The following is a 24,477-nucleotide window of genomic DNA, read 5'->3' on the forward strand; positions in this document are numbered from 1 at the left end:
AAGACTGTTGTACAACACACCAGTCTTAAAGGGATCCTATCATTCAGATGGAATTTTTTATGACTAACACGTTGGAATAGCCTTAAGGAAGACAATTCTTCTCCTACCTTTAGATGTCTTCTCTGCACCACCGTTCGGTAGAAATCCCGGTTTTCGCCGGTATGCAAATGAGTTCTCTTGCAGCACTGGTGACATCCCCAATACTGCGAGAGAACTCTCCAGCGATGCCTCCATCTTCTTCAGGAACGGCCTCTTCACGTGTCTTCTTCCGACATAGGCGGTCAAACTTGTAGGCCTTGGGCAAAGCCTACTGCACATGCCCATGGCCACAAAAAAAATGGCCGCTTACACAGTAAGTAAGCGGTTATTTTCTTGTGGCCTGTGGGCATGCACAGTTGGCTCTGCCCGAGGCCTACAAGGTCTACAAGTGTTGCTGGAGAGTTCTCTCGCAGCATTGGGGATGCCCTCAGTGCTTTTTGAGCGCTGGGGCCGCCCCCAGTGCTTCACGAGAAATACCGGCAAAAACTGGGTTTTGTACCGAACGGCTCGGAGAAGACATCTAAAGGTAGGAGATGAATAGCCTTTCTTAAGGCTATTCCGATGTGTTAGTCACAAAAAATTCCATCTGAATGATAGGATCCCTTTAATAAATTTTACCTAATGAGTTGTGTACATCTCATATGTCTTTTACTGTCCAAATATAACTTTACTACCCCTCATATGATGTTTGTATACACAACAGGGTTTAGTAAATAAGAAGTACCATTTGGCATTTGGACTGAGGACTTTGCAGGTTTTCACTAGCCCGTAAGATACCAATACAAGGAACCAAGGAAACGGCTTTATATAGTGAGATTTATTCACAAGCTGGAGTTTATATTTCACAATACCCCATGTCAATGCTCATACAGTTACATGTGTAACTTACTCCAGCTCAATATTGAATTGGTGGGGCCATTGGCCCTGTCCACAGCCCCCTTTTCAAAGTGTTATGGGTGGCGTGGCAAAGACACTTGAGGCAGTTGAACCTAAAATCTGGGAATGGTATACCAACTGCCAAACTCACGATGGGCAAATCCACCTCCTTGTATCACTAAAATCTTATCATTTCTCCGGCTGCGACCAAAAATCAAACAGACAATGCAAAAACACAAAAAATAGGCAAATGTTATTATCAATAAATGACGAACATAAAAAGATTACAGACGGATGAAGGGTTCGTCATCATCTAGATTCACTTGAATATCCCATATTTTTCAGTTTTAATGAAACGAACAAATGGTGTTTTGAAGCGCGTGTATACAGCGGCGCACTTATGCCATGTGAGGGGCCCTAAGAGTGTTCTACATTATGCTGTAAGCTATTTTAATGTGTAGTTTGTACCAAACTTATTTGACTCAAAACAAATCTTGTACTCAAGATACCTGAACCTGCAACAAATCCTGAGAGTTCTTCCATCTCTAGCTTGTTCACTTATGGATTCTAGTTCATAATAATAATAAAAAAGCAAGCTGTTGAAAATGTCCACAGGAGTTCCCTCCGGCTTATTATTTATCTACATACACTATGCGATCAAAAGTATCCAGACACCTGGCTGAAAATGACTTACAAGAAGAAGAGAGTTCTGCCTGCCTATCCAGTGTATACAAAATTTTACGTTCCTGGAATATTCTTTTAAAATTAGTTTCTGATATTTTGGTAACAAAACAGAATAGAACAAAAACCACAGGAAGAGCAACTTCTGCATACAGTTCTGGAAACCCTCTCTAGATATACTCTACACTATACAAAGCAGAAGCTTTTCTTGGGCTCCTCAGATCTGATGTGTCCCATTTACATAAGTTCCTTCCTCAATTCTACATTTACATCGCAGTCCTGCAAATAGGGGAACAGATCCACCCGAGTAGAAAACATAAAAAAATCTGAGGTACATTCACCTGTAGCACACCTAATGTAGTGTATTTAATAATGTGCACCAAATGTCTCACTGAAAATCTGTATGTTGGAGAGACCGGACAACAGCTTAGAATGTGTATGAATTCACATCGCCATACAATTAGAGAACAAAGACTGGACCTTCCCGTATCAAAACATTTCTGCAATGAAGATCATAATATCACCGATCACATGAAAATTTTGGTTTTAAGAGGGAATTTTAAATCAAAGAAAGAGCGACGGATTTATGAGTATAAACTTATGACCCTGCTTCAAATACTGGAGAAGGGGCTAAATCTGTCACATGGGTTTATGGCATCTTACAGAAATCACTGACCTGAGACTCTGAGAACTGATAAGGACCTGGAATTGTTTACATTGTTTCTACCAATTACTAATAACCCTTTCCCCTCCTTCCTCCTGGAATTCTATCCCTATGTGTCCTTCTGTGTATAAATATGTATCCTTCAGAAATGGTTTTTAAATTAACTTAAGAAAGGAGCCGAGAGTTCCGAAACGTTGTAATCTGTCATCATTATTAGTTAGCCATTAAAAAGGTATCAACTACTGAAGACTATTAAGTTTTTTGTTTTTATTATATTTCCTACTCACTGGCTAACACGGTACGAGAACAAACATTTTCCTTATCACCCGAGTAGGGTCACAGACTGTACTACATAGACTTACTAAACTGCTATCACTAGCTACTGCTGCTTATAGGGCCACCCCTTGTTAAAGGCTCCTGGCCGGTCTGCAATCTCTTTCGTTTGCAGGCTGGTCTATGCAGCCTGCAAAAGAAATGACTTTTTCTTGCAATGTATTGCAATGCATTAGTGATCAGTCCCCCTGGGGTTCAAGACCCCTAGGGGGTCTAATAAATGCAAAAAGAAATTTAAAAAAAATATTTAAAAAATTAAAAAGTTTTAAAAATTCAAATCACTCCCCTTACCCTAGAACACATATAAAATTAGTTGAATACTGTGAAAGACCTACATGTTAGGTATCACCGTGTCCGAAAAAACCTGCTCTACAAATCTATAAAAATATTTTTCCTGTATGGTAAACACCGTAGTGGGAAAAAAAAAGTCAAAAGTGCCAAACCGCCACTTTTTCACTGTTTTGATAAAAATTTGAATAAAAAATGATCAAAGCAAAAGCAATTCCCCAAAACGGTAGAACTAAAAAGCACACCCCGCCCCGCAAAAAAAAAAGACTCCCTATGCATCCTTGTACACAGAAGTATAAAAAAAGATATGGCTGTCAGAATATGGCGACTTTTAGAAAAAAAAAATTGGGAAAACCTGATGCGGCCCAGCCTCACCCAGACTCTACCTCCAGCGGCCCCCGTGTAATTTGAGTTTGAGACCCCTGCTGTAAAACATGGCCGACCTGGTATTGGGTCCGCTCTCTCCCTTATCAGATGCCACAATATGCTAATAACATAGTAAGTGTAATAGAATGACATGTTATATTAATATAATAGCTCAGCTGCAACATAGGAAATCCTTCAGACAATGTCCCGTAAGAATAAGCATGCAGAATAGCTCTCCTCCAGAAGTAAGAAACCTAAGGGTCTTGTTTCCAAACCCTCTACAATGTGGTGGGAGACTTTATAATACTACGTGTACACAAGGATAGGGGTCTACATATGGCTTTATGGTGACATCTCCATGTAGAGTATAATTTAGGGCCTTCCAGTTAATGACGTTACCGCTCATTTCATTATCGGCAAAATAATCCATCATATTCTCATCCGTCAGAGCTTTATCCCACATATTAACATCTGTCATCTCTCCTGCAAAGGACCAAGATGCATAAAATCCTCCACCATGTGAGATTTGCCACTGACCAATAATGACAATGGGGTCACCGCTGATCTCTACATCCGTTTTCATGTTGACTTTGTAATATTTTCCATCTATAAACAGTCCCCAGACTGAAGAGTCCCAGGTCACACACATACTTGTCCATTCTGTAATATTGTCCTGTAGATAATACCGGTGGTTATAACCATAGACTTCCTGATAAAACTGATTTCCCGATCCTGGATAATAATAGATGAGAAAAGAGTTGACATTGGTTTTAGTGGACCATGAAAACAAGGAATATCCCCAGGTCAGGTCTGAGTGGAATCTCATGCAGACGGAGGCCTCTCTAAATGGTCCATTATGGTCTGGAGATATCCGAACATATGAGGTGGACGACTTCACCGGGAAAGCAAATAATTTCTCTCTCATATCTGTGTAAGAGTAGAAAATGACACCATAATATTACCATTGCCCGGGAACTTCAATTACACTTGTGGGCGAAGCAAAAAAGTAATAAAAAATTAATGGTGGGGAGGAGGACATTAAATATGAATGCCCTGGCCCTGAGAATAGAATAGGTTCTCCAAACTAGAAGGTTTAATATGAAGGTAAAGAGAGTTCCACTTACTTTTCTGGCCAAAAACTGGAGCGATCCACAACATCAACCAGAGCGGCATCTTCTCAATGGTTTGGGATAGAGAGTGTTTCAGGATCTTTAGTTGTAAAGTCTTCACCAGTTTTCCAGCTTGTACCTCCTTATATACTCGCTTGAAGCTGATGGGTTTTGATAAGATAAGATTTCCTTCTCCTTTTGCAGATGCATCGGAACAATAAAGAGGAACAATGTAAGAAATTCTCTATTAAATTCAACAGATATTTATAAAAAAATATCTCCTTTCCTAAGCTTACCGTATATACTCAAGTATAAGCCGACCCAAATATAAGCCGAGGCCCCTAATTTTACCACAAAAAACTGGGAAAACTTATTGACTCGAGTATAAGCCGAGGGGGGGGGGGGGGGGGGGTTGGGAATGCAGCAGCTACTGGGAAATTTCAAAAATTTAAATGGTCGGAGTTTTTGGGTGCAGTAGTTGCTGGGGAAGGAGAGGGGGTGTTTTGGTTGTCTGTCTGCCCCTTCCCTGAGCTTGAGGACTGTTTTTTCTTCCCCCACTTGGAATTTAGCCTAGCTGAATATAGGGGATCTGCAGTGCTCCTATTAACCCCTTCCCGATGGAACAGGAGCACTGCAGATCCCCTATATTCAGTAGCCCGGGCACTGTCAGGCACAGAACTTTTATTTTTCTATTCTTTTTAAATCTTTTTTTTTTTCTTTGCACTATTTTATGGGAGATTCTATGCATTGATATTGTGGCTGGTCATAAAATAACATATATATATATATATATATATATATATATATATATATATATACAGTCCTATGAAAAAGTTTGGGCACCCCTATTAATCTTAATCATTTTTTGTTCTAAATATTTTGGTGTTTGCAACAGCCATTTCAGTTTGATATATCTAATAACTGATGGACACAGTAATATTTCAGGATTGAAATGAGGTTTATTGTACTAACAGAAAATGTGCAATATGCATTAAACCAAAATTTGACCGGTGCAAAAGTATGGGCACCTCAACAGAAAAGTGACATTAATATTTAGTAGATCCTCCTTTTGCAAAGATAACAGCCTCTAGTCGCTTCCTGTAGCTTTTAATCAGTTCCTGGATCCTGTATATATATATATAATTTTTTTTTTTTTTCTGACTCGAGTATAAGCCGAGGGGGGCTTTTTCAGCAAAAAAAACTGCTGCACATTCAGCATCTCCCACTCACATTCCCCCTTCTCATTGTGCCTTTCTTCTGTAGGTGTCCTTCAAGGCTTTGTCCTGGAACCAAGGGGAGTTGTTATAGGGGGTGCAATGGTTGCAGTTGCTACGAGGCCCCAAAGATTTCTCTGCTACAGAAAATATACCACTATTCTAAAGGACACATGGTACATATTTTGCATTGGAGTCCAGAAGTTTAAAGTAACTTCTTTGTTTGGAGCCCTCATTTTCATCTGCACCCTCAGTCTTGGCCAATCCCAAAGTTTTTAATACCACTATGACACTGATGACACCGAGATATCTCTTTCTGGGCCAGACTTCTTACTCTGTTTTCCAGTGTGTTTTGCAGCCATAGCTTCCTTCCTTTCCTGCTTTCTCAACCTCAATATGGAGAAGAGAGTTGATCTCCCACCCCCACCCTACACAGCTCTCCTACCTGACCCATCTGTCACAGTGAATGGTGCCTGACTTACCCCAGAACCATAAGTCTGTTGTAATCTTTGATTCTACCCTACCTTGTGGTAATTTATGATTGTCTGACAAACTCTAGTTTAAGGCCGGGGACCCAGCGTAGCTTAAACTTCACAGCAAAAACTGCAGAGATGCCAATCTGTGTGCCATCTGTGCTAGCAGACTGCCCATGGTCGTGTGTATGAGGCCTAAGAATGTGGATGGCCAAAGCGACATTGCTTCTGATCTTGACAACTGCCTGGTTACAGTGGTGGTGAACTTCGGAAGAATAAGGATGTTTTTTAAAGCAGTGAATCAAAAATGTTGACCCCAATTGCTGATTTAAGCTTTCCACTTATGCCTCCAAAGACTCTTCCTTTGCATGCCACCATGACGGAGACAACCTTAAGTCACTTCCCTCCTTTGCTAAGCATGTTCCCACCCTCTATGCCCCTCTTTTATAAACTATTAATAACCCCCACCCTTCTTCCCCTGTCTGACCCCTTAAATGCTCCTTGACCCATCCTCTTTACTGTCATGTGCCCCCTCCACTACACCTCTGGGTCCATACCACGGGGCTTTCTTTTCTAAAATTCTTAACCAAACACAACTTCTTCAATGTCAGGCTTCATTTTGTCGTAAGAGAACAAAGCATTTCCCATTGTCTTAAACGTGGCATCTTATAAGACCAAGTTGAGTTTGTGTGCTGTACAATGTAGAACATTTTGCTCTTTTTCTAAAATTCTGGCCATTGTTCCTCCTCCAGCATATTCCTGGCCATGACACTACTTCAATGTTAGGTCTTGATGTCATTTTCCATTCCTTCTATTTCTGCTCTTTTTACCACTTGGAATCCCAAAAACATCTCGTATTTTACCACTGGTTGTCCTTATGTTCTCATCTCTGAAAACAGAAACGTTCTGGAAAACCTGACGTAGCTGGTCCATTTTTGAGAGATCCTGTGTAGTATCCATGATGATGGAGTAAAATGGTACCTGCTAAATTTGAGATTTCCTTCTATACTCGCTGGGGAAGAATTTGGAGTTGTAATGGCCAAATAATCATACAAGGGGGATTAATTTAGGCGAACATGTGTATCATTATTTAGACATTAATTAATCTAGACATCTGTTAATAAGACATCAATCAGACGGCTTGGCTGTGGTTACCCAGAGATCTATGGATTGGTGACACAGTAAAAGATGTGGCGTAATACATCGTCTATAGAGACCCATCATATTGTAGATCTTTTAATACTGGGTCATAGTCGGCCAGCAGTTGAATAGTAGAACAAATTCCCTTTATTAATCTCCCCTAAATGCTCTGTGACCATGAAATGGTATATTTGCCATTGTCGTAGTAAATGTTACATCTACAATTCTCTGCAAATTTTGTTTCTCACCTGGTTTACCTCTGTTTCCTCATCCATAGTGCCCCTTTTCCCCCATTGATCATATAACCTACAGGCTTCAATATGAGTATTGGCACTCCTAGCCCCCTCCCCCCTCGATCAGGTGAATGGAGCCGCTTCCAGTGGCCATCCTATATATAGTACAGTATGGCTAAGATGGAAGTCTTATATGGAGAAACCAGATGTCGTCACTCACTTGGGAGATGTGATCATATTGCCAGAGTGGTAGACAACATGATGGAAGTTTGCAAAGGCAAATCTTTGGCATGTTGAAATCCAAACCTGAGATGACTGGTCATTACGTGGTGAATAGTCCATCACTTACAAGCCTGTGAAATATGGCGGACCGGGTAATGGGGCTGCTCTCTTCCAATGAAGATATCTGCTTATATTATAAATAGCCATAAAGCTGTCACCAGCTCACCATGGAAATACTGCCCCCTTCTATAGTCATACTTTTAGTACAGATTAATAATCCCATGACGATATGTATCACAGCATCACATGAGACCAGGACCACACTCAGGTGACATATGGACCGTATTTAACAAACGGAATACAGAAAAAGTGTGTAATGTATTGTAAACGATCGCTGGTAGAATAGAAAGAGAATACTTTTGCTAAAACAACGTATCTAAAGTGAAAATTAACAAAAAAAATCTAGTTTTGAATAGTGTTTTAAATGTGCCAAAACATTGACAGATATTGGGTAACATCACTATGGAAGATGACATATTCTTCCCACTAAAACCTGTAAAGCTCTGTTATCATTAATATTCACAATCGCTGTAGAAAATTGTCAAATTTGATGGGTTGAATAGTTCTTTGTGCATGGACATCACCAAAGCCCAAGAAACTCCATTGGGTGCCTGTGGTACGGTTAGTGGGATGTGGCGAAGGTAAAGCGACATAGACTAATAGGGTCCACATAAACCATGTGCCATCTATAATGGTATATTCTAGGTCGGTTCAGCATCACTGCACCCCCACTACCTATGGCAAAGTCATATCAGACTAGATTGGTAATCTAATGTGGATGATCTTCTAGAATAGGTAATATGGATGGAGGGAATAAATATAGGGTGGTTGTTGTGGCCTGTGTGCCAGAGGTGTCACCAAGTCACTGTATTTTCTGGCTATTTAGATACAAGGCTAGGACAAGAAACTCAATACACCTTAACCTGACAGATTGCACAATGTGCTAGTAACACACACCGCATTTGAATGATACACTATATTATTATAGTGAGATCCCCTCCAGTCATTTCACTGGAACTACCAGAGTTTTAAGTTATTTTTGTCACATTTTAATGTCCTATACTGTCCATGTAACCTCTGTTTTTATTTATTACAGCCCTAGACCTGAGAGAGGACTGTTCGGTAGGAATATTTATTTGTGCAAATGTTAATTCTGGTGTAGCTCCCAACTGTCCCATATTTGGTGGAACAGTCACGTTTTTACACTACTGTCCCACCTTCCCGGATGGCTTACGGCATGTCTTGTTATGCCCCTGAAGGGATTTGCTTGTTAACAAACTTTGCCCGATCGCCACTGACTCTTATCCCAGGGTAAAGGCTAAATACTATACTCGGTAAGGACCTTCTGACATCAGACGGTCACATGACATGCTCTAGTCACATCACTGGATAGGCCTTTACTTGTAAGAAGATTCTTACACATGAAGAAAAGTTTTATCCCGTGTAATGGATAAAGATGAAGAGATGTGGGAAGCATGGGTGTACTGTGGGGGGAGATGTGGGGAGCATGGGTGTACTCTGGGGGAAGGGGGGAGATGTGGGGAGCATGAATGTACTGTGAGGAGAGGTTGGAGATGTTGGGAGCATAGGTGTACTGTGGGTGGAGAGGGGAGATGTGGGGAGCATGGGTGTAGTGTGGGGGGGAGATGTGGGGAGCATGGCTGTACTCTGGGGGAAGGGGGGAGATGTAGGGAGCATGGGTTTACTATGGGGAGGGGGAGATGTAGGGAGCATGGGTGTACTATGGGGGAAGGGGAGATGTAGGGAGCATGGGTTTACCTAAAGAGAAATGGATGGAAATGGGCAAAATCACTTTAGAAGTGGGTGGAACTAAATTTGCCACAACGTGTTGCCCACATTTTGTTCCTCTTTCTGTCCTTTAAAGGGGCTCTATCAGCAAAATCATGCTGATAGAGCCCCACATATGTGTGCATAGCCTTTAAAAAGGCTATTCAGGCACTGTAAAAGTTAAATTAAACTACCCCCCCCCCCCCCCCCCGTTTTAAAATAATAACTTATATAAGAATCTCCTCTACTTACGGAACGTGCACCCTGGGCGGGCATTCAGGGTGCGCCGTCTTCTTCTTCCCCGCCTCTTCTTCCTCTGACGTCTTCGGGTCCCGTCCTCCTCCGGCGCTTGCTCGCGGACACTGATAAAAGAAAATAGCCCGGGCGCATGCGGGGTCTGAGGATGCGGAAACATCCTACTTTCATTTTTGACGACAAATTCAAAAAGGAATGGGAATCTATACTCTCGGACTGTTCTTTGAGATTAATCGATCTTATTGTCAGAAATGAGGAAGTGAGATTGAACAGCCTTAGAAGCGATATTACGAAAGTAAAGGAGGAGTTGTCCCAATACAATACGTTCACTCAATATGAGAATGATATGAGAAAAACTCAGGAACGTATAAAAAGTCTTGAAGAAAAGATCATCCAAATGAAACGGAACAAGTTTCAGAGAGATAAACAGGACTATGAACAAGATACTGTTTATAAATGGGGAGACAATCCTTCTTCCTCCTTTGCATCAACTCCTCGTCCGATTTTGAAGAAAAACAAGTATAGACGGAACAATAAATCGCATAGTATGAACAGGCGTGTTTCTTTCAGTTCCACGGAACCAGATACAGATGCGTCCGACAAAGATCTTCACGTGGATGGTGATAATGTTTTTTTTTTCTCCCAGGGGGGCTCAGAAGCCTCCAGATATGAAAAGATCGGAATCAAGACCGTTAAAAAACAACGGAAAAGAAAACATAGAGCGGGACGCAAACACAACAAATACATACAAAAGGCCACGCTATCAGACCCGCAGAAATTATCAACTCTAGAATCAACTAATGTGGATCTTCATGTGGAGACTTCTAACCAACTTGAACATCACATGGATAATTGTGATCATTCGAGTCCTCAAAATAGTAATATTCTTAACTTATCGTCTATTACATTAACGTCTGATGATATCTCACTACTAACGAAGGGTTTAAGTTTTGTACCCTCCAAGACTTTTGATTTATTCGGGACGTTATCAGACCTCAATAAATTTATACGCATGCTGACAGTCAAGCGACATTTTTTTGATACTGTTTCAGATAATCCTCCAGAGTCTAATATGGTTATGTCTAATGAGTTCAGTCATCTGTTATTCGCTGAACAGAGGTGCCTTCTAGATTTGCAGTCCTTGTCTGACTCTCAGAGCAAGGTTGACATTGATTCAGGGGTCAAGGGTTGTAATCCAAGTTTTTATCCTTTGGCATCTAGAGTTAGTGCTATTGAGCAATTTCAAACTGCAGTGGAAAAGGATTTAACTAAATTATATCAGGATATTTCAGGTAAACCCAAGAGAAATAATTTAACCCCTAAAGAATGGAATAGTCTTTTTAAGTTTCAAAAAGACAATTCTGTTATAATCAAAATGTCTGACAAAGGGGGCGTGGTTGTTATTTTGGATGCAAAAGATTATGAACGTTCGGTTTATGATATTTTGGAGGATGGAAACACGTATAGACGGCTACCAAGGGACCCCACCTCCGATTTTTCTAGATTATTGGACGAATTATTGACGGAGGGAATTAGAGTAGGCATTTTTTCGGAAAGGGATGTTGGTTATCTAAAAAATTCTTCCCCAGTGGTGCCCATTTTTCACGGGCTTCCTAAAGTCCACAAGGGTGTACTCCCTCCTCCACTCAGGCCCATAATATCGGGCATTGACTCTTTAAACGAAGGTTTGTGTAAATGGTTAGATCAAATTCTGCAGCCTTTGGTAGTCAAAAATCCAGGATATTTAAAGGACACCAAGGATGTTCTCAAGGTTTTTGAGGACTTTGAGTGGAGGAGGGGGTACACCTGGTTGTCTTGTGACATTGTGGCTTTATATTCTTCGATACCTCATGACGTTGCTATCAGAGCGGTTTCATATCATCTAACCAAATTTTCTAATATGTCTCTTGATCACTGTCAATTTGTCATAGATGTCACACAATATCTACTTAGCCATAATTATTTCCTTTTTAACAACGATTATTACCTTCAGGTGTGTGGCGCCCCCATGGGGTCAAAATTTTCACCGTCTTTAGCAAATCTGGTTGTTGCTTGGTGGGAGGAACATTTCATTTTTACTGATAAAAATCCTTTCAAAGAAAACATCAAATGGTACGGGAGGTTTATTGACGATACACTGATCGTGTGGACAGGGAATGTTGCAACAATTTCTGATTTTATGCATTATATCAATGACAACTTATATGGGCTCAAATTTACTCATCAGGTTGAGCCATGTAGCATAAATTTCTTAGACATTACCCTGACGGGCATTGAGTCGAAAGGCACTGTCTCTATAAGTGCTTACCGTAAAAAGATCTCGGGCAACACCTTACTGTATGCAACTAGCTCCCACCCCAAACATACAACCAGATCGCTACCCATTGGTGAATTCACTAGGATTAAAAGGGCTTGTACGGATAACGAGGAGTATGAGATTCAGGCCCAGGAGGTGTACAATAGATTTCGTGATCGGGGTTACCCCAAATGGATGATCAATAGGGGAAGGAACATTGTATCTAGGAAAAATAGACAGACTCTTCTCCATGAGGAAAAACATCGGGAGAAAAAGGCTGGGGTATTTTTACCACCAGTTTTAGTGATAATTATGGTGAAATAGTTAATATTGTTCGCAGAAATCTTCCCCTTTTGAGCCAAGACGACAAATTACATGCTATCATGTCCGAGGGCTGTAATTTTGTCGCCAAACGGGGACAGACAATAGGCAATTATTTGTCACCAAGCCTTTACATCAACAAAGGTAATAAAGGAACAGACACTTGGCTACACTTAACCGGCTTTTTCAGATGCGGACTTAGTCGTTGCCAAGTATGTAGATTTGCAAAAAAGAGTTCTAATTTTACTGATGCCAATAATTCATGTACGTACAAAATCAGGGAGTACAGCAATTGCACCACAGAACATGTGGTGTACGTGATCACATGTAAGAGTTGCAATCTCAATTATGTGGGAAGCACAGTGAGATCTGTCAAAATCAGGATCTCGGAACACCTTCAAGGTGTCCGAAATCCCAATTCTGTCAAACAGACAGGAGCTTCGAAACATTTTATTGAGATACACCATAGTGACTTGTCTTCATTTGAATTTAAGGTCATCGAAAGGGTTAATAGACCACCGAGGGGCGGCAACTGGGATCATAAACTTAGGTTGCGGGAAGCATTTTGGATCCTGAAGTTGAAAGCTCGTTACCCTACAGGACTCAATCGTAGGAATGATATCTCATACATTTATTGAGTCATTGCATTTGGTATACTCTTTATAAAAGCTTGTATCGATCCAGTAGCTTTTTACACTAGTTTTCTGATTATTCAGTATTCCATCTTTTTCGCGCGTCTAGTTTGAGTATGGTATGTTAGGATAATGTACCGAAAGTTAAACCAAATCGCATTTTTTATTTGGGGATCAACATTGTTTGTATTATACAATAATATTCTTATTTTATATACATACTTACCTCGTATCAACTATTGGGGTTATATTGTTGGTCACGGGACCTTCGTTTCGTCTCCTCTCGTTGTATCTCGGATACAGTCTTCGGCGCATGCGCGGAGTAGTCATGGTTATCGTTACTCCTTAGGTGGTTCAACATCGCGGTGCGGCCTAGTCGGGTGATCCGTGCCGTCGTGAGTGTTATCTTCCGGGATGGTGTCTTTTAGGTGGGTGCAACAATCGCATGTATTCTTTATATTTAGATTGTGTCTGGTAAAAACTTTTTATGCGATCTTACCATTTTTTCTGTATATACATGGTTTATTTTGTTTTCCCATTAGATATTACCCATATTACCCATGTTTTGGTTTCTTTGTACTCTCAAGTTGCCATGTATTCTTTAGAGCAATATGTGACATCTATGTTTACACGTTACTCATATTTATATTCACATAGGTATTTGGTTTAATTGTACAAAAGTGTATTTAGGAGGATTTAGATACACATTATTTCCTGGGTCTCTAGTCCTGCATGTGTTCATATATGTGTTGAACTTTATAGTATAATGTTTTATGTGAACAATTTCCAAATGTTTATTTATAACTATATGGTTCGCATACATGTCCATCAAATTTGCATGTTTTTATTTCCTTTTTTCTTTTATTATTGTATAGTTGTCATGTGTTAGTTGTTGTTGATTTTTGTTGTGGGTTTGGCTGCATTCACACATGGTTGCAATTGGCTAGTGCATCAGGTGTTTGCACTTAGACCCTTTATATATATGGTTGTCATAAGCAAGGGAATCAGGCTACGACTAAGAGGTCCATTTTTCTACCTCGAAACGCGTCAGCTCTTTCCTTTTATCGTCATGGACCTACTGTGACATCAATCATTGTTTGCATCCTCTATGGATCTTTTTAAGTTGATGCAATAAAAGTTACATTTTATGGAATTGGAGTGGAGCTGGATTCCTTTATCTTCACATCTTATGCAATCGTCCCATGGTCGGCGGGCAGTAACCACGTGCTTCACTCCTTCCTGGAGAAAATACCTATTTTCAACCCGGTGGAGGAATATATAATTACTTTTTGTGGAATTACAAGTAAGTGGGCTGTTCAATCTCCTTCCCCTTTCCCCTTTTGCAGTTATATGTAATAGGATAGGTCTGCCTTAGTCAAACTATAAGGGTTAGGGTGAGAAGTAGGCATTAGTGTTTCCAGGAGTCCTTCATGAGCGCACCACCAGAGGTTGCCCTTTGAGGGAACAGGAAGATAGGTGAAAGACCCCAACCCACCTTACTTCTCCTGTGTCTCTTCCAATTACCACACCAGAGTCCGAAATAAAATAGATATATATGTGTGGATGCATACTTTTTTTTTTGCCTAGTGTCATCCAAATTGGATAATAAAATAACTTATAGGAGAATGGAAACTGGTAGAGTGGTCACTCACCTTGGTGTGAGTATGGCCACAACTGCGTCAGATGCAGCAATCTGGTCAATAACCAGTTAGTATCTGTCACGGAGCAAAGGTATACGTCTTCCTCCGGATGGTCTTTTGAATCAACACGGACGCAAGAGGTCGGGAGACAACAGCAATTTATTGTAATCCACAAAGTTAGTAGCCGGCGGCGGTCACATCAACCGTAACAACAATAAGTCCACAGAAGTCACAATCCAATGATAACTTTGGGTTCCTTGGTCCTGTAACTAAATTCTGGCTCTCTGCAGAGCTGTGCACAGGCCGGCTAACACATACTAACTCCAGCTACAACTATATACTAAGACTGTTACTTCCTCTATCTGTGGGTGGGAAGGGCTGAGTCACAGATCCTTCCCCCCTCACCTATACCAAGGAGAGCAGACTCCCTGTCTACTATGGACAATGCACCGTCCAACATCTTCTTGGAGACACTGATCAGATTATCTCCACCCATTGTCCTCACTAGTTAGAGGTATTTGCATACAATGTGCTAACACACTAGACCCTAATCAGCCAACTACACACTGATGTTTACAACAGGTTAGAGAATACATTCCACATGAAATATATATTACACATTGCCTATAGTATAGACTCTAACCATCCCGTGACAACCCCTCCCCCTCTCAAAACATGTGCATGACACAATTGGCCTACACAGGTAAATTGGGGAATGCACATCAGTCTCTATAGCTCATATGTCCTCCTGCCGGGATAACCCATCTGCGTTCTGGTGTTGGTTCCCTCGGCGGTGCTGAATGGTAAAGTTGTAGGGTTGAAGGGCTGGCATCTGGCAGAAAATCCGGTGGATCCATGTTGGCTTCTCCCTGAGCTTGGCTTCGGGTCACTGCTCCCACAAAGTGGCACTGTAGATTTCCAACATCGTTGCCTAACAGAACATCAGCCGGCAGCCCGCTCATCACACCAATTGTGCATCGTTTTGGTCCATAACCATAGTCAAGTTCCACGGTAGCTTTAGGAATACGTCTCCGAGTACCCCCTGCCAACTTGATAGAAATGCCAGGGCCCTCCTCTAGGGCCTCGGGTCGCACAACTCGGGGGTCCGCTACCGTTAGGAAAGCTCCCGAGTCCCGGAATCCAACAACTGTTCGGCCATCCAGTAGGACCTCCTGCAAGTGCTTCCGCTGAAGGTTTGCGGGATGTGTGGCGGAAGGCTGAATCCCATAGACCCCTGGAGGTGGAACAGATGGGTCATTCATGGGGTCATCTGGAAATGGGGCCAAACTTTCTGTCCTAGGGGTGGTTCCCAGGTAGTGAATAGGCCGGGATGCCACGGTGGCCCGTGCCCCCATGTTAACAGGGCAACTAGCTTGCAAATGTCCAGGCCGCCCGCACCCAAAACATCTGCGCTCTAGCATTCTTCCAGTAGGTCGTTGTCTAGGGACAGGGTTGTTCATAGCTGGAGGCCGATGGGCTGGGGCAAAGGTAGAGGGGGAATTGTAATCCTGAGGCCGGGCACGAAAGGTGGGTGGCTGGATGAAGGGTGTCTGGCGGACTGTGGTAGTTTTCCGCTCCTCTGCAAACAACCTCTTCCACTGCGGCTTGATGGTCAGGCCCTCATCTGCAAGGGAAGCAGCTTGCTCAACTGTGGCTGGGTTCCGTTCCAGCACCCACTCACGGATCTCAGCGGGGCACTGGGAAAAGAACTGTTCCTTAAGTATGACTTGGAGGATCTTATCGACTGTGACAGCCTCCTCTCCTTCTAGCCAGCGCTTGCATGCTTGCTTCAACTTGTGGGCGAACATGTGGAAGGAGCTTCCCCCATTGTAAGACAAAGAGCGGAACTGAACTCGGTAGGTCTCTGGAGTGACTGCATAATACTTCTGCACCGCTCTTTTAATGGCCTCATAGTCCCGCTGATCACTAGGGTCCATGGCTCTGAGAGCTTCCGCAGCCCCATCTCGTAGGTGCCCCACCAGATACCGGACCCAATCCTTCTCTGGGACTTCCATCAGGCGGCACTGGTGTTCGAAGTCCTGAAAATATCCATCAACATCCCCAGCCGCTTCATCAAAGGTCTTGAAGTGTTTATGGGAGACATATGGTGGTTCTCTCACTGTTGGGCTGGGGGTCGACGTTTGATTATAATTCCTCGTAGTTATCTCAGCCATTCGCATTTCATGCGCCATTCTTTCCTTTTCATGCGCCATTCTCTGTTCCTCCTTCTCCGTTTCCTGAGCCCTCTGTAATGCTCTACTCCTTTGCTCTGCAGTTGCTCCTAGCCCCAGCACTGCCAATTCCTCCTCATACAAAACAACCCATCTGCTCTTTTGGGTCTGTACCTGCCACTCCCGTATCTCTCCAGTCTCCTGGGGGCAGCCCTCCTCATGGTCGCTTTGCAGGGTCATCTCCTCCAGTGCCTCGATCAGTTGATCTTTCGTTCTTCCCTGGTAACTCAGGTTTAGTTCCCGGGCCCTTACTTGTAGACTTGCCATAGTCCAGTTCCTGTATTCTGAGGTTGTGGCTCCATTAATCGCTGGGCTGCTGTAGTCCATCTCGCTGTCCGCTGTTGATCCCACCGCTGCCAACCAGTTGTCACGGAGCAAAGGTATACGTCTTCCTCCGGATGGTCTTTTGAATCAACACGGACGCAAGAGGTCGGGAGACAACAGCAATTTATTGTAATCCACAAAGTTAGTAGCCGGCGGCGGTCACATCAACCGTAACAACAATAAGTCCACAGAAGTCACAATCCAATGATAACTTTGGGTTCCTTGGTCCTGTAACTAAATTCTGGCTCTCTGCAGAGCTGTGCACAGGCCGGCTAACACATACTAACTCCAGCTACAACTATATACTAAGACTGTTACTTCCTCTATCTGTGGGTGGGAAGGGCTGAGTCACAGATCCTTCCCCCCTCACCTATACCAAGGAGAGCAGACTCCCTGTCTACTATGGACAATGCACCGTCCAACATCTTCTTGGAGACACTGATCAGATTATCTCCACCCATTGTCCTCACTAGTTAGAGGTATTTGCATACAATGTGCTAACACACTAGACCCTAATCAGCCAACTACACACTGATGTTTACAACAGGTTAGAGAATACATTCCACATGAAATATATATTACACATTGCCTATAGTATAGACTCTAACCATCCCGTGACAGTATCCCTCGCATTGCAGCAGGATCATCTAAGTTGGTGTGGACGTCTGCATAATAATAATTGGACTGCCTCCAAACAAGTTGCCAAAAAGAATAAAGATCCGCACCTCGTCCAGGGAGGGATGATGATTTTATTAAATTGTTAACACAACACAAAATGCATCTCATAGCCCCACTGGTCCTTCATCAAGTGTACAGCAAATAAAAAACAAAGCATTCTGCCACTACCGAGCAGGGCTCTAAGTCATACAATGTGTAGCAATACGGACACCCACTGGGAGTGTCCCCTAATGGATACACCATGACCGAAAACATTACTCTCTCTATCTTATAAAAATGAATTCTTGTCTGTCTGTCTGTTCTTTATGCGTTACCAAATGATTGGACCGATCTTCACCAAATTTGGTACAGAGATACTTCAGGTATCCAGGAAGGTTTAAGACAAGACTCCAACTCACTCGGACGTACCGTTGCTGAGATACAGCATTTCAAACACAATGCCCCCCCCCTTAGCCAATACAAACCTGCAAGTCTTTCACTCATATTCCAACTGCAATACACACGGTCACTCCACATGCACAGTACAACACTGATATCCAAACTGAGATACACGCATCAGAGGATTAGATATACAGATCAGCACACAGTATCACACGCCAGAGGATTAGATACACAGGTCTGCACACAGTTGCACACACTGAAGGATTAGATACGTGCGTCTGCACACAGTTCCACATGCCGAAGGATTAGATACGCATGTCTTCACACAGTACCACATGCCGTAGAATTAGATACGCACGTCTGCACACAGTTCCACACGCCGTAGGATTAGATACGCGCCTCTTCACATAATACCACACAGGGGAGGATTACATATGTACGTCTGCACACAGTATCACACTTTGGAGGATTAGCTACATGCCTCTGCACACAGTACCACACGCCAAAGCATTAGATGCGCGTCTCAACACACAGTACCACAATGCAACGGAGACACCAGCAGATAACCCAAAGACTTGCCAGACATGTAACCAGAAGAGGACCGTTGTTGGTAATTAGCATGGGTACAGCATGGATTCTGCTGCGATCCATCGACAAAGTGGAAGACGCCATCTTGCACCACTGGAAAATTAGGCAACAGCTACTGATTATAAAAATAGTCTGCATTGTCAGAATTGTGGCCTGTTCAGTCTGAGTACCTAATAGTAGCTCTGTTATTCTACCAGAAGGAGGATGTCCTAAACAGTTCTAGACTACAATAGCAAGAGAATTATGAGTTAACCCTATTGTTGGTGTATTGAGTGCAAACTTTTCCCATATCAGTTGTAATATCAGAGACTGTGAAATTGCTAGACAAGAGCTTTTTATTCATTATTGTTGTCCAAAGATTAGGTTGCTCATTATAAAGACTCTTGAAATACGTGCTAACTTCCAAACATTGTCAAGTTATTCTTGGAATTATGTGAGGGAGGAGAGGGAGGCTTCCTCCCCCCTTGTATACCGATAAAGACTGTGTATTACATACAAGTTAAGCAGTTGTAGGACTTGCTGTTTTTCAGTTTGTCATTTTTCATATGTATAGGGACTTAGCCTCCTCCCCTTATTACAGTTATATGAACTGTGGGTCGGGACCAAGGAGGGATGTTCCTCGCACATATGGAAGCATATAAACTATTTAGAAGTGTTATACATAGTGAAACAGTATATATGCATTATATACAGTAAAAACAGTTTAGCAGTGTCTACTGGGATGCTGCTATTGCCTTTATTCCATTCAGTGCATGCTGTGACTGGTATCTCCATCACCTTTCCTGGGTTTTCACGACTCAGCATCTCTAGGTAACTGTGGATGCCCAATCACAGGCCACAGTGGGGACCCTTAGTCAGCGAAGACCAGATACCACAATGAAGAGTTGCAATACAACATATAACCAGATATATAAACTGTAGAAGTGATTGCAGGTTCAAGGACCCTAGTAGACAGATGGATACAGTCAAATGTGCAACTGAGTTTGGGCCGATTTTGCAGCATAATGTGGTCGGATGACATTCAGATGTCACCCTGTTATGCATGGACCCTTGGACATGTGCATGAAGACTAAGTTTTCTCAAAGTAGCATCATAAGTGTAATGAGCAGTAGATGGTGACATGTTCTCCCTAGTTTAACTTATAATGGTTTCTGTAATGGCAAACCCATAGGTCATATTTAGAGATGAGCGAGTAGTACTCGATCGAGTAGGTATTCGATCGAATACTACGGTATTCAAAATACTCGTACTCGATCGAGTACCACTTGCTGTTCGAATGTAAAAGTTTGATGCAGAACCAGCATTGATTGGCCGAATGCTATACATTCGGCCAATCAACGCTGGTTCTTCTCCTACCTTTAGAAGTCTTCTCCGTGCAGCTTCCCCGTGGCGTCTTCCGGCTCTTCATTCACTCTGCCAGGCATCAGGCAGAGTGCCTGGCAGAGTGAATGAAGAGCCGGAAGACGCCACGGGGACGCTGCAAGGAGAAGACTTCTCGGAGGATCCAGCCCGACCCTCACTCGTGGACTTGGTAAGTATAATTTGAACGAACGTTGCCTACCCCTGAAACGACCATTTTCCCCCCCTTAGACTATAATAGGGTTCGATATTCGATTCGAGTAGTCGAATATTGAGGGGCTACTCGAAACGAATATCGAACCTCGGACATTTTACTGTTCGCTCATCTCTAGTCATATTTTAAAGGTTTCTAGATTACTGTAGGAACACTCTATAGTTATATAGGTACACATGGATAGGGGTCTACATATGGCTTTATGGTGACCACCCCATGTAGAGTATAATTTAGGGCCTTCCAGTTAATGACGTTACCATTCATTTCATTATCAGCAAAATAATCCATCATATTCTCATCCGTCAGAGCTTTATCCCACATATTAACATCTGTCATCTCTCCTACAAAGGACCTAAAGGCACTGTCGACTCCGCCATATGACTCTTGCCACTGCCCAATAATGATGATGGGGTCACCGCTGATCTCCACATTCGAGGTCTTGTTGACTTTGTAATATTTTCCATCAATAAACAGTCCCCAGACTGAAGAGTCCCAGGTCACACACATACTTGTCCATTCTGTAAAATCCTTGTCCTTTAGATCATAATACTGGTGTTTATAATCAACTACTTGAAGAAAACGATTTCTCGATCCAGGATAATAAGAGAGGACAATAGAGTCAACATTTGTTTTAGTGGACATTGAAAAGAACACAAAAGATCGAGTCATCAGACTTGAGTGGAGTCTCATGCAGATAGTTGACTCCCAAAATGGGCCAGTACGTTCTGGATGTATCTGGACATACGAGGTGAGCGAATCCTTTGGAAAAGCAAATAATTTCTCTTTCATATCTGTGTAAGAATAAAAAATAATGAAAACCTAGATAATATCACGTTTATTAAAGGAGTATTCCAGTTACTGCAAGTTACGCTAGGTTCACACCTGTGTTTGGCACTCCATTCTGTGGTTTCCGTCTTCTGCATGCAAGAAGACGGAAACCACAGACCGGGTCCGGCCGTGAGCGCCGGAGAGCGTTTTATGCTCTCTGTCGCGAAACCGTTTTTTTAAATCCGGACACAGAGTACTGCATGTCCGACTCTGTGTCCGGATTAAAAAACCCGGTTTCACGGCGGAGAGCATAAAACGCTCACCGCCGCTGACGGCTGGACAGCTTTCTCACCCATTCAAATGAATGGGTGAGAAAGACTCCTGCAGGTTTCCGTCTCCTGCCTCTGTTTTGTGCAGGAAACGGAAACCTGCAGAACGGAGACCGGGCGCAGATGTGAACGAGCCCTTACCCAGGTTAGGTGGTAACCTACTTATCAAGTAGGGACCTCACTACTGAGACTGCTGCTTATCACGGGAACTGGATTCTTTGTACCCCAATTTTTAATGGAGCACCAGGACAGATAGCAGATAGGCGAAACTCAATACTCAACTGTGTTCGGACCCTTTGAAAGTAAATTGAGCTGCAAAAGCTGTCCATCCTGATGCATTCAAAGCTGGGTTGGAAAGTACCCTTGTTCCCATCATCAAGTTCCTATCCAAAGGTAACTTGCTTTGACTTGAAAACCCAGTCTGGACAGGTAGGACTGACAGCAAGTTCCCCTACAATCATTTCACTGGAACTACCAGAGTCAAAACATAACACTGTAAATGGAACAACCCTTCAAAAGTGACAGTCTGATGTAATAACCATTTCATATTAATAGAGGTTAACCTCATCATGTCCCTCACATTAACCCCTGTGTGCCTCACCATAAGAGTTACTGATATGTGAGACATATGGGGATAATAATAATGAAGATACTTTATTATTACCTCCATGTCTCTCACATATCAGTAACTCTTATGGTGAGGCAAACAGGGGTTAATGTGAGGGACATGATGGGGTTATCTGCTATTAATATGAGGCACATGGAGTTACTAAATTGTAATGCACATGACCAGATTTTTTTTATCCACAATTGTCCTGGTATAGCGGTCAGCGGTGACGTGACAGTATTTAGTCCTGTAGGGGCCACTATGGGGCATAATACTGTGTGCAGGGCCCACTATGGGACATAATACTGTGTGCAGTGGCCACTATTGGGTATAATACTGTGTGCAGGGGCCACTATGGGGGATAATACTGTGTGCAGGGGCCACTATGGGGGATAATGCTGTGTGCAGGGGCCACTATGGGGCATAATACTGTGTGCAGGGGACACTATGGGGGATAATACTGTGTGCAGGGGCCACTATGGGGGATAATACTGTGTGCAGGGGACACTATTGGTCATAACAGAGCGCGCAGGAATGCGTAGGAGGGACTCGGTCGAGATCTTCGGTGTCGGGGCGGCCCCATGTCAAAAGTACGCCACGAGGCCCCGCCATTCCTAGTTACGCCACTGAGGCTGAGGGTAATAATAGAAACTTCCACCTACCTTTCTGGCCGAAAACTCCTGAGACCAAGAGCATGAACCAGAGCAGCATCTTCAGTGGTTTAGTGTGTAACGTACGTAACGATTTGGATATATACTCTTCACCGTATACAGATCTGCGGTATCTTTTAGCTGCACCTTCTTATATACTCTTACAGCTGATGGTTTCTGATAAGATACAGTTTCCTTCTGCTGTTATGGGTGTGTTGAAATAGAGGAACAATGTGACAAATTCTCTTTTACATTCACTAGGTACATAGTTATTAGACATCGCTGTTACTTCAACTTGATAAGATGATCCAACAAGTCGAAAAAGATCATAAATTTATGAAAAACACATCTATGGATACCATATAGTCACATAAGCCATTATTTGTAAAGGCATCAACTGAATTTTACATGTATGCATCTATATTCAAGTGTAACTATACACTGGGACATTTCACCCACAAACAGGTCTGAATCAGGAGCATAACTACCGGGGCAGCAACAGTAGTGGCTGCCACAGGGCCCGGGACACTAGTGGGGCCCGGTGGCAGCCACTACCGGTGCAGATTTTTTTTTTTTTTAAATAGACAATTACCTGCTGGAGTAACTCCAGAACGTATGGGCCCTATTTACTGCAGTATCGGGTGCTGCCTGAAGGTGGATCCACAGAGGAGAGGAGCTGCCTCCTCCACAGTGGCTTCACTACTGTACTCAAGCAGGGGCTGCCTGCTGTCCGTGCCCCTGCCTCCCGGCACTTGCATGGTGACAGCAGGCAGGAGAAACTTCTATCTCCTGTCCGCTGTCCCAAGCCCTGTGCCAGCCTCTATACTAGTAGGTTACAAGGCCTGTGACATGATGTCATCAAAAGTTCTTTAACCCACTAAGAGAGAATCAGTCTTTTTTGGGGGCGGTGTATAGGTCAGTGTACCATGAAGGGGAATGGGTTGTAGGCTGCCTGTGAGGAAGAGGGGGTACATGGGTGTGCAGGCTGTGTGTGAAAAAGTCTTCACCCCCACTCTTTCCTTTCTCACACACAGCCTGCACACCCATGTACCCCTGTTGCTTACAGTCTGCCCCCCCCATTCCACCCTATGAGAGCAAGAGGAGGGAATGGTTGGTGCAGGCTATGTGTAGGCAAGAGGGGTACATGGGCATGCAGACTGTGGGTGAGCAAGAGTTTGCATCCCCATTCCCCCCTCTTGCTTGTAGCCCCATTCCCCCCTCTTGCTTGTACCCCCATTTCCCCTCTTGCTTATACACACTATGCACCCCACGTCACCCTCTTGTTAACATACAGCCTGCGTGCCCATGTATCTCTCTTGGGGGGGGGGGAGCAAGTCAAAAGTTTGCCACGGGCCCCGCCATTCCTAGTTACGCCACTGGTCTGAATCATTCATCTCTTGACTGCACCAACTGTTGACATCAGGCCCAGAGTCCATCATTTGTCCGAAGTCCATTTCTGATTTGAAGATGTCTTAAAACAAATGTGAACTACTGCCTATTCAACACAGGCAAAAAAGGTGAATGACTGACACCAGGTATGGGGTAAAATTCCCCATTGTCTCTTTATGCTTGACAGTGGATCCTAGTTACCTAATGGATGCGAGAATTTGTTGTCAGTCCTTGTATGTTGGCAATGGAATTTTTTTTATTTGGTTGAAACTAAAAGGTATTCTCATATCACCCAGTTACGACTCAGATGAAGAACATATGAGCCAGTG

General features: G+C 43.0%; 2 protein-coding genes across 2 annotated transcripts; both read right to left on the reverse strand.

Annotated features, from left to right (window-relative positions):
* Window positions 1-3,545: 3,545 nt before the first annotated feature.
* LOC142213329 (serum amyloid P-component-like) lies at window positions 3,546-4,420 on the reverse strand. Its single transcript, XM_075281644.1, has 2 exons — window positions 4,372-4,420; window positions 3,546-4,174 (listed from the first exon to the last, which is right to left on the reverse strand). The coding sequence occupies exons 1-2, from the start codon at window positions 4,418-4,420 to the stop codon at window positions 3,546-3,548; spliced, it is 678 nt and encodes a 225-aa protein (XP_075137745.1).
* A 16,147-nt stretch (window positions 4,421-20,567) lies between these two features.
* Window positions 20,568-22,820, reverse strand: LOC142212941 (C-reactive protein-like). Its single transcript, XM_075281079.1, has 2 exons — window positions 22,772-22,820; window positions 20,568-21,196 (listed from the first exon to the last, which is right to left on the reverse strand). The coding sequence occupies exons 1-2, from the start codon at window positions 22,818-22,820 to the stop codon at window positions 20,568-20,570; spliced, it is 678 nt and encodes a 225-aa protein (XP_075137180.1).
* Window positions 22,821-24,477: the final 1,657 nt, after the last annotated feature.

Source organism: Leptodactylus fuscus, chromosome 7 (assembly GCF_031893055.1).
Source record: "Leptodactylus fuscus isolate aLepFus1 chromosome 7, aLepFus1.hap2, whole genome shotgun sequence".
NCBI classification, from domain to species: Eukaryota; Metazoa; Chordata; class Amphibia; order Anura; family Leptodactylidae; genus Leptodactylus; species Leptodactylus fuscus.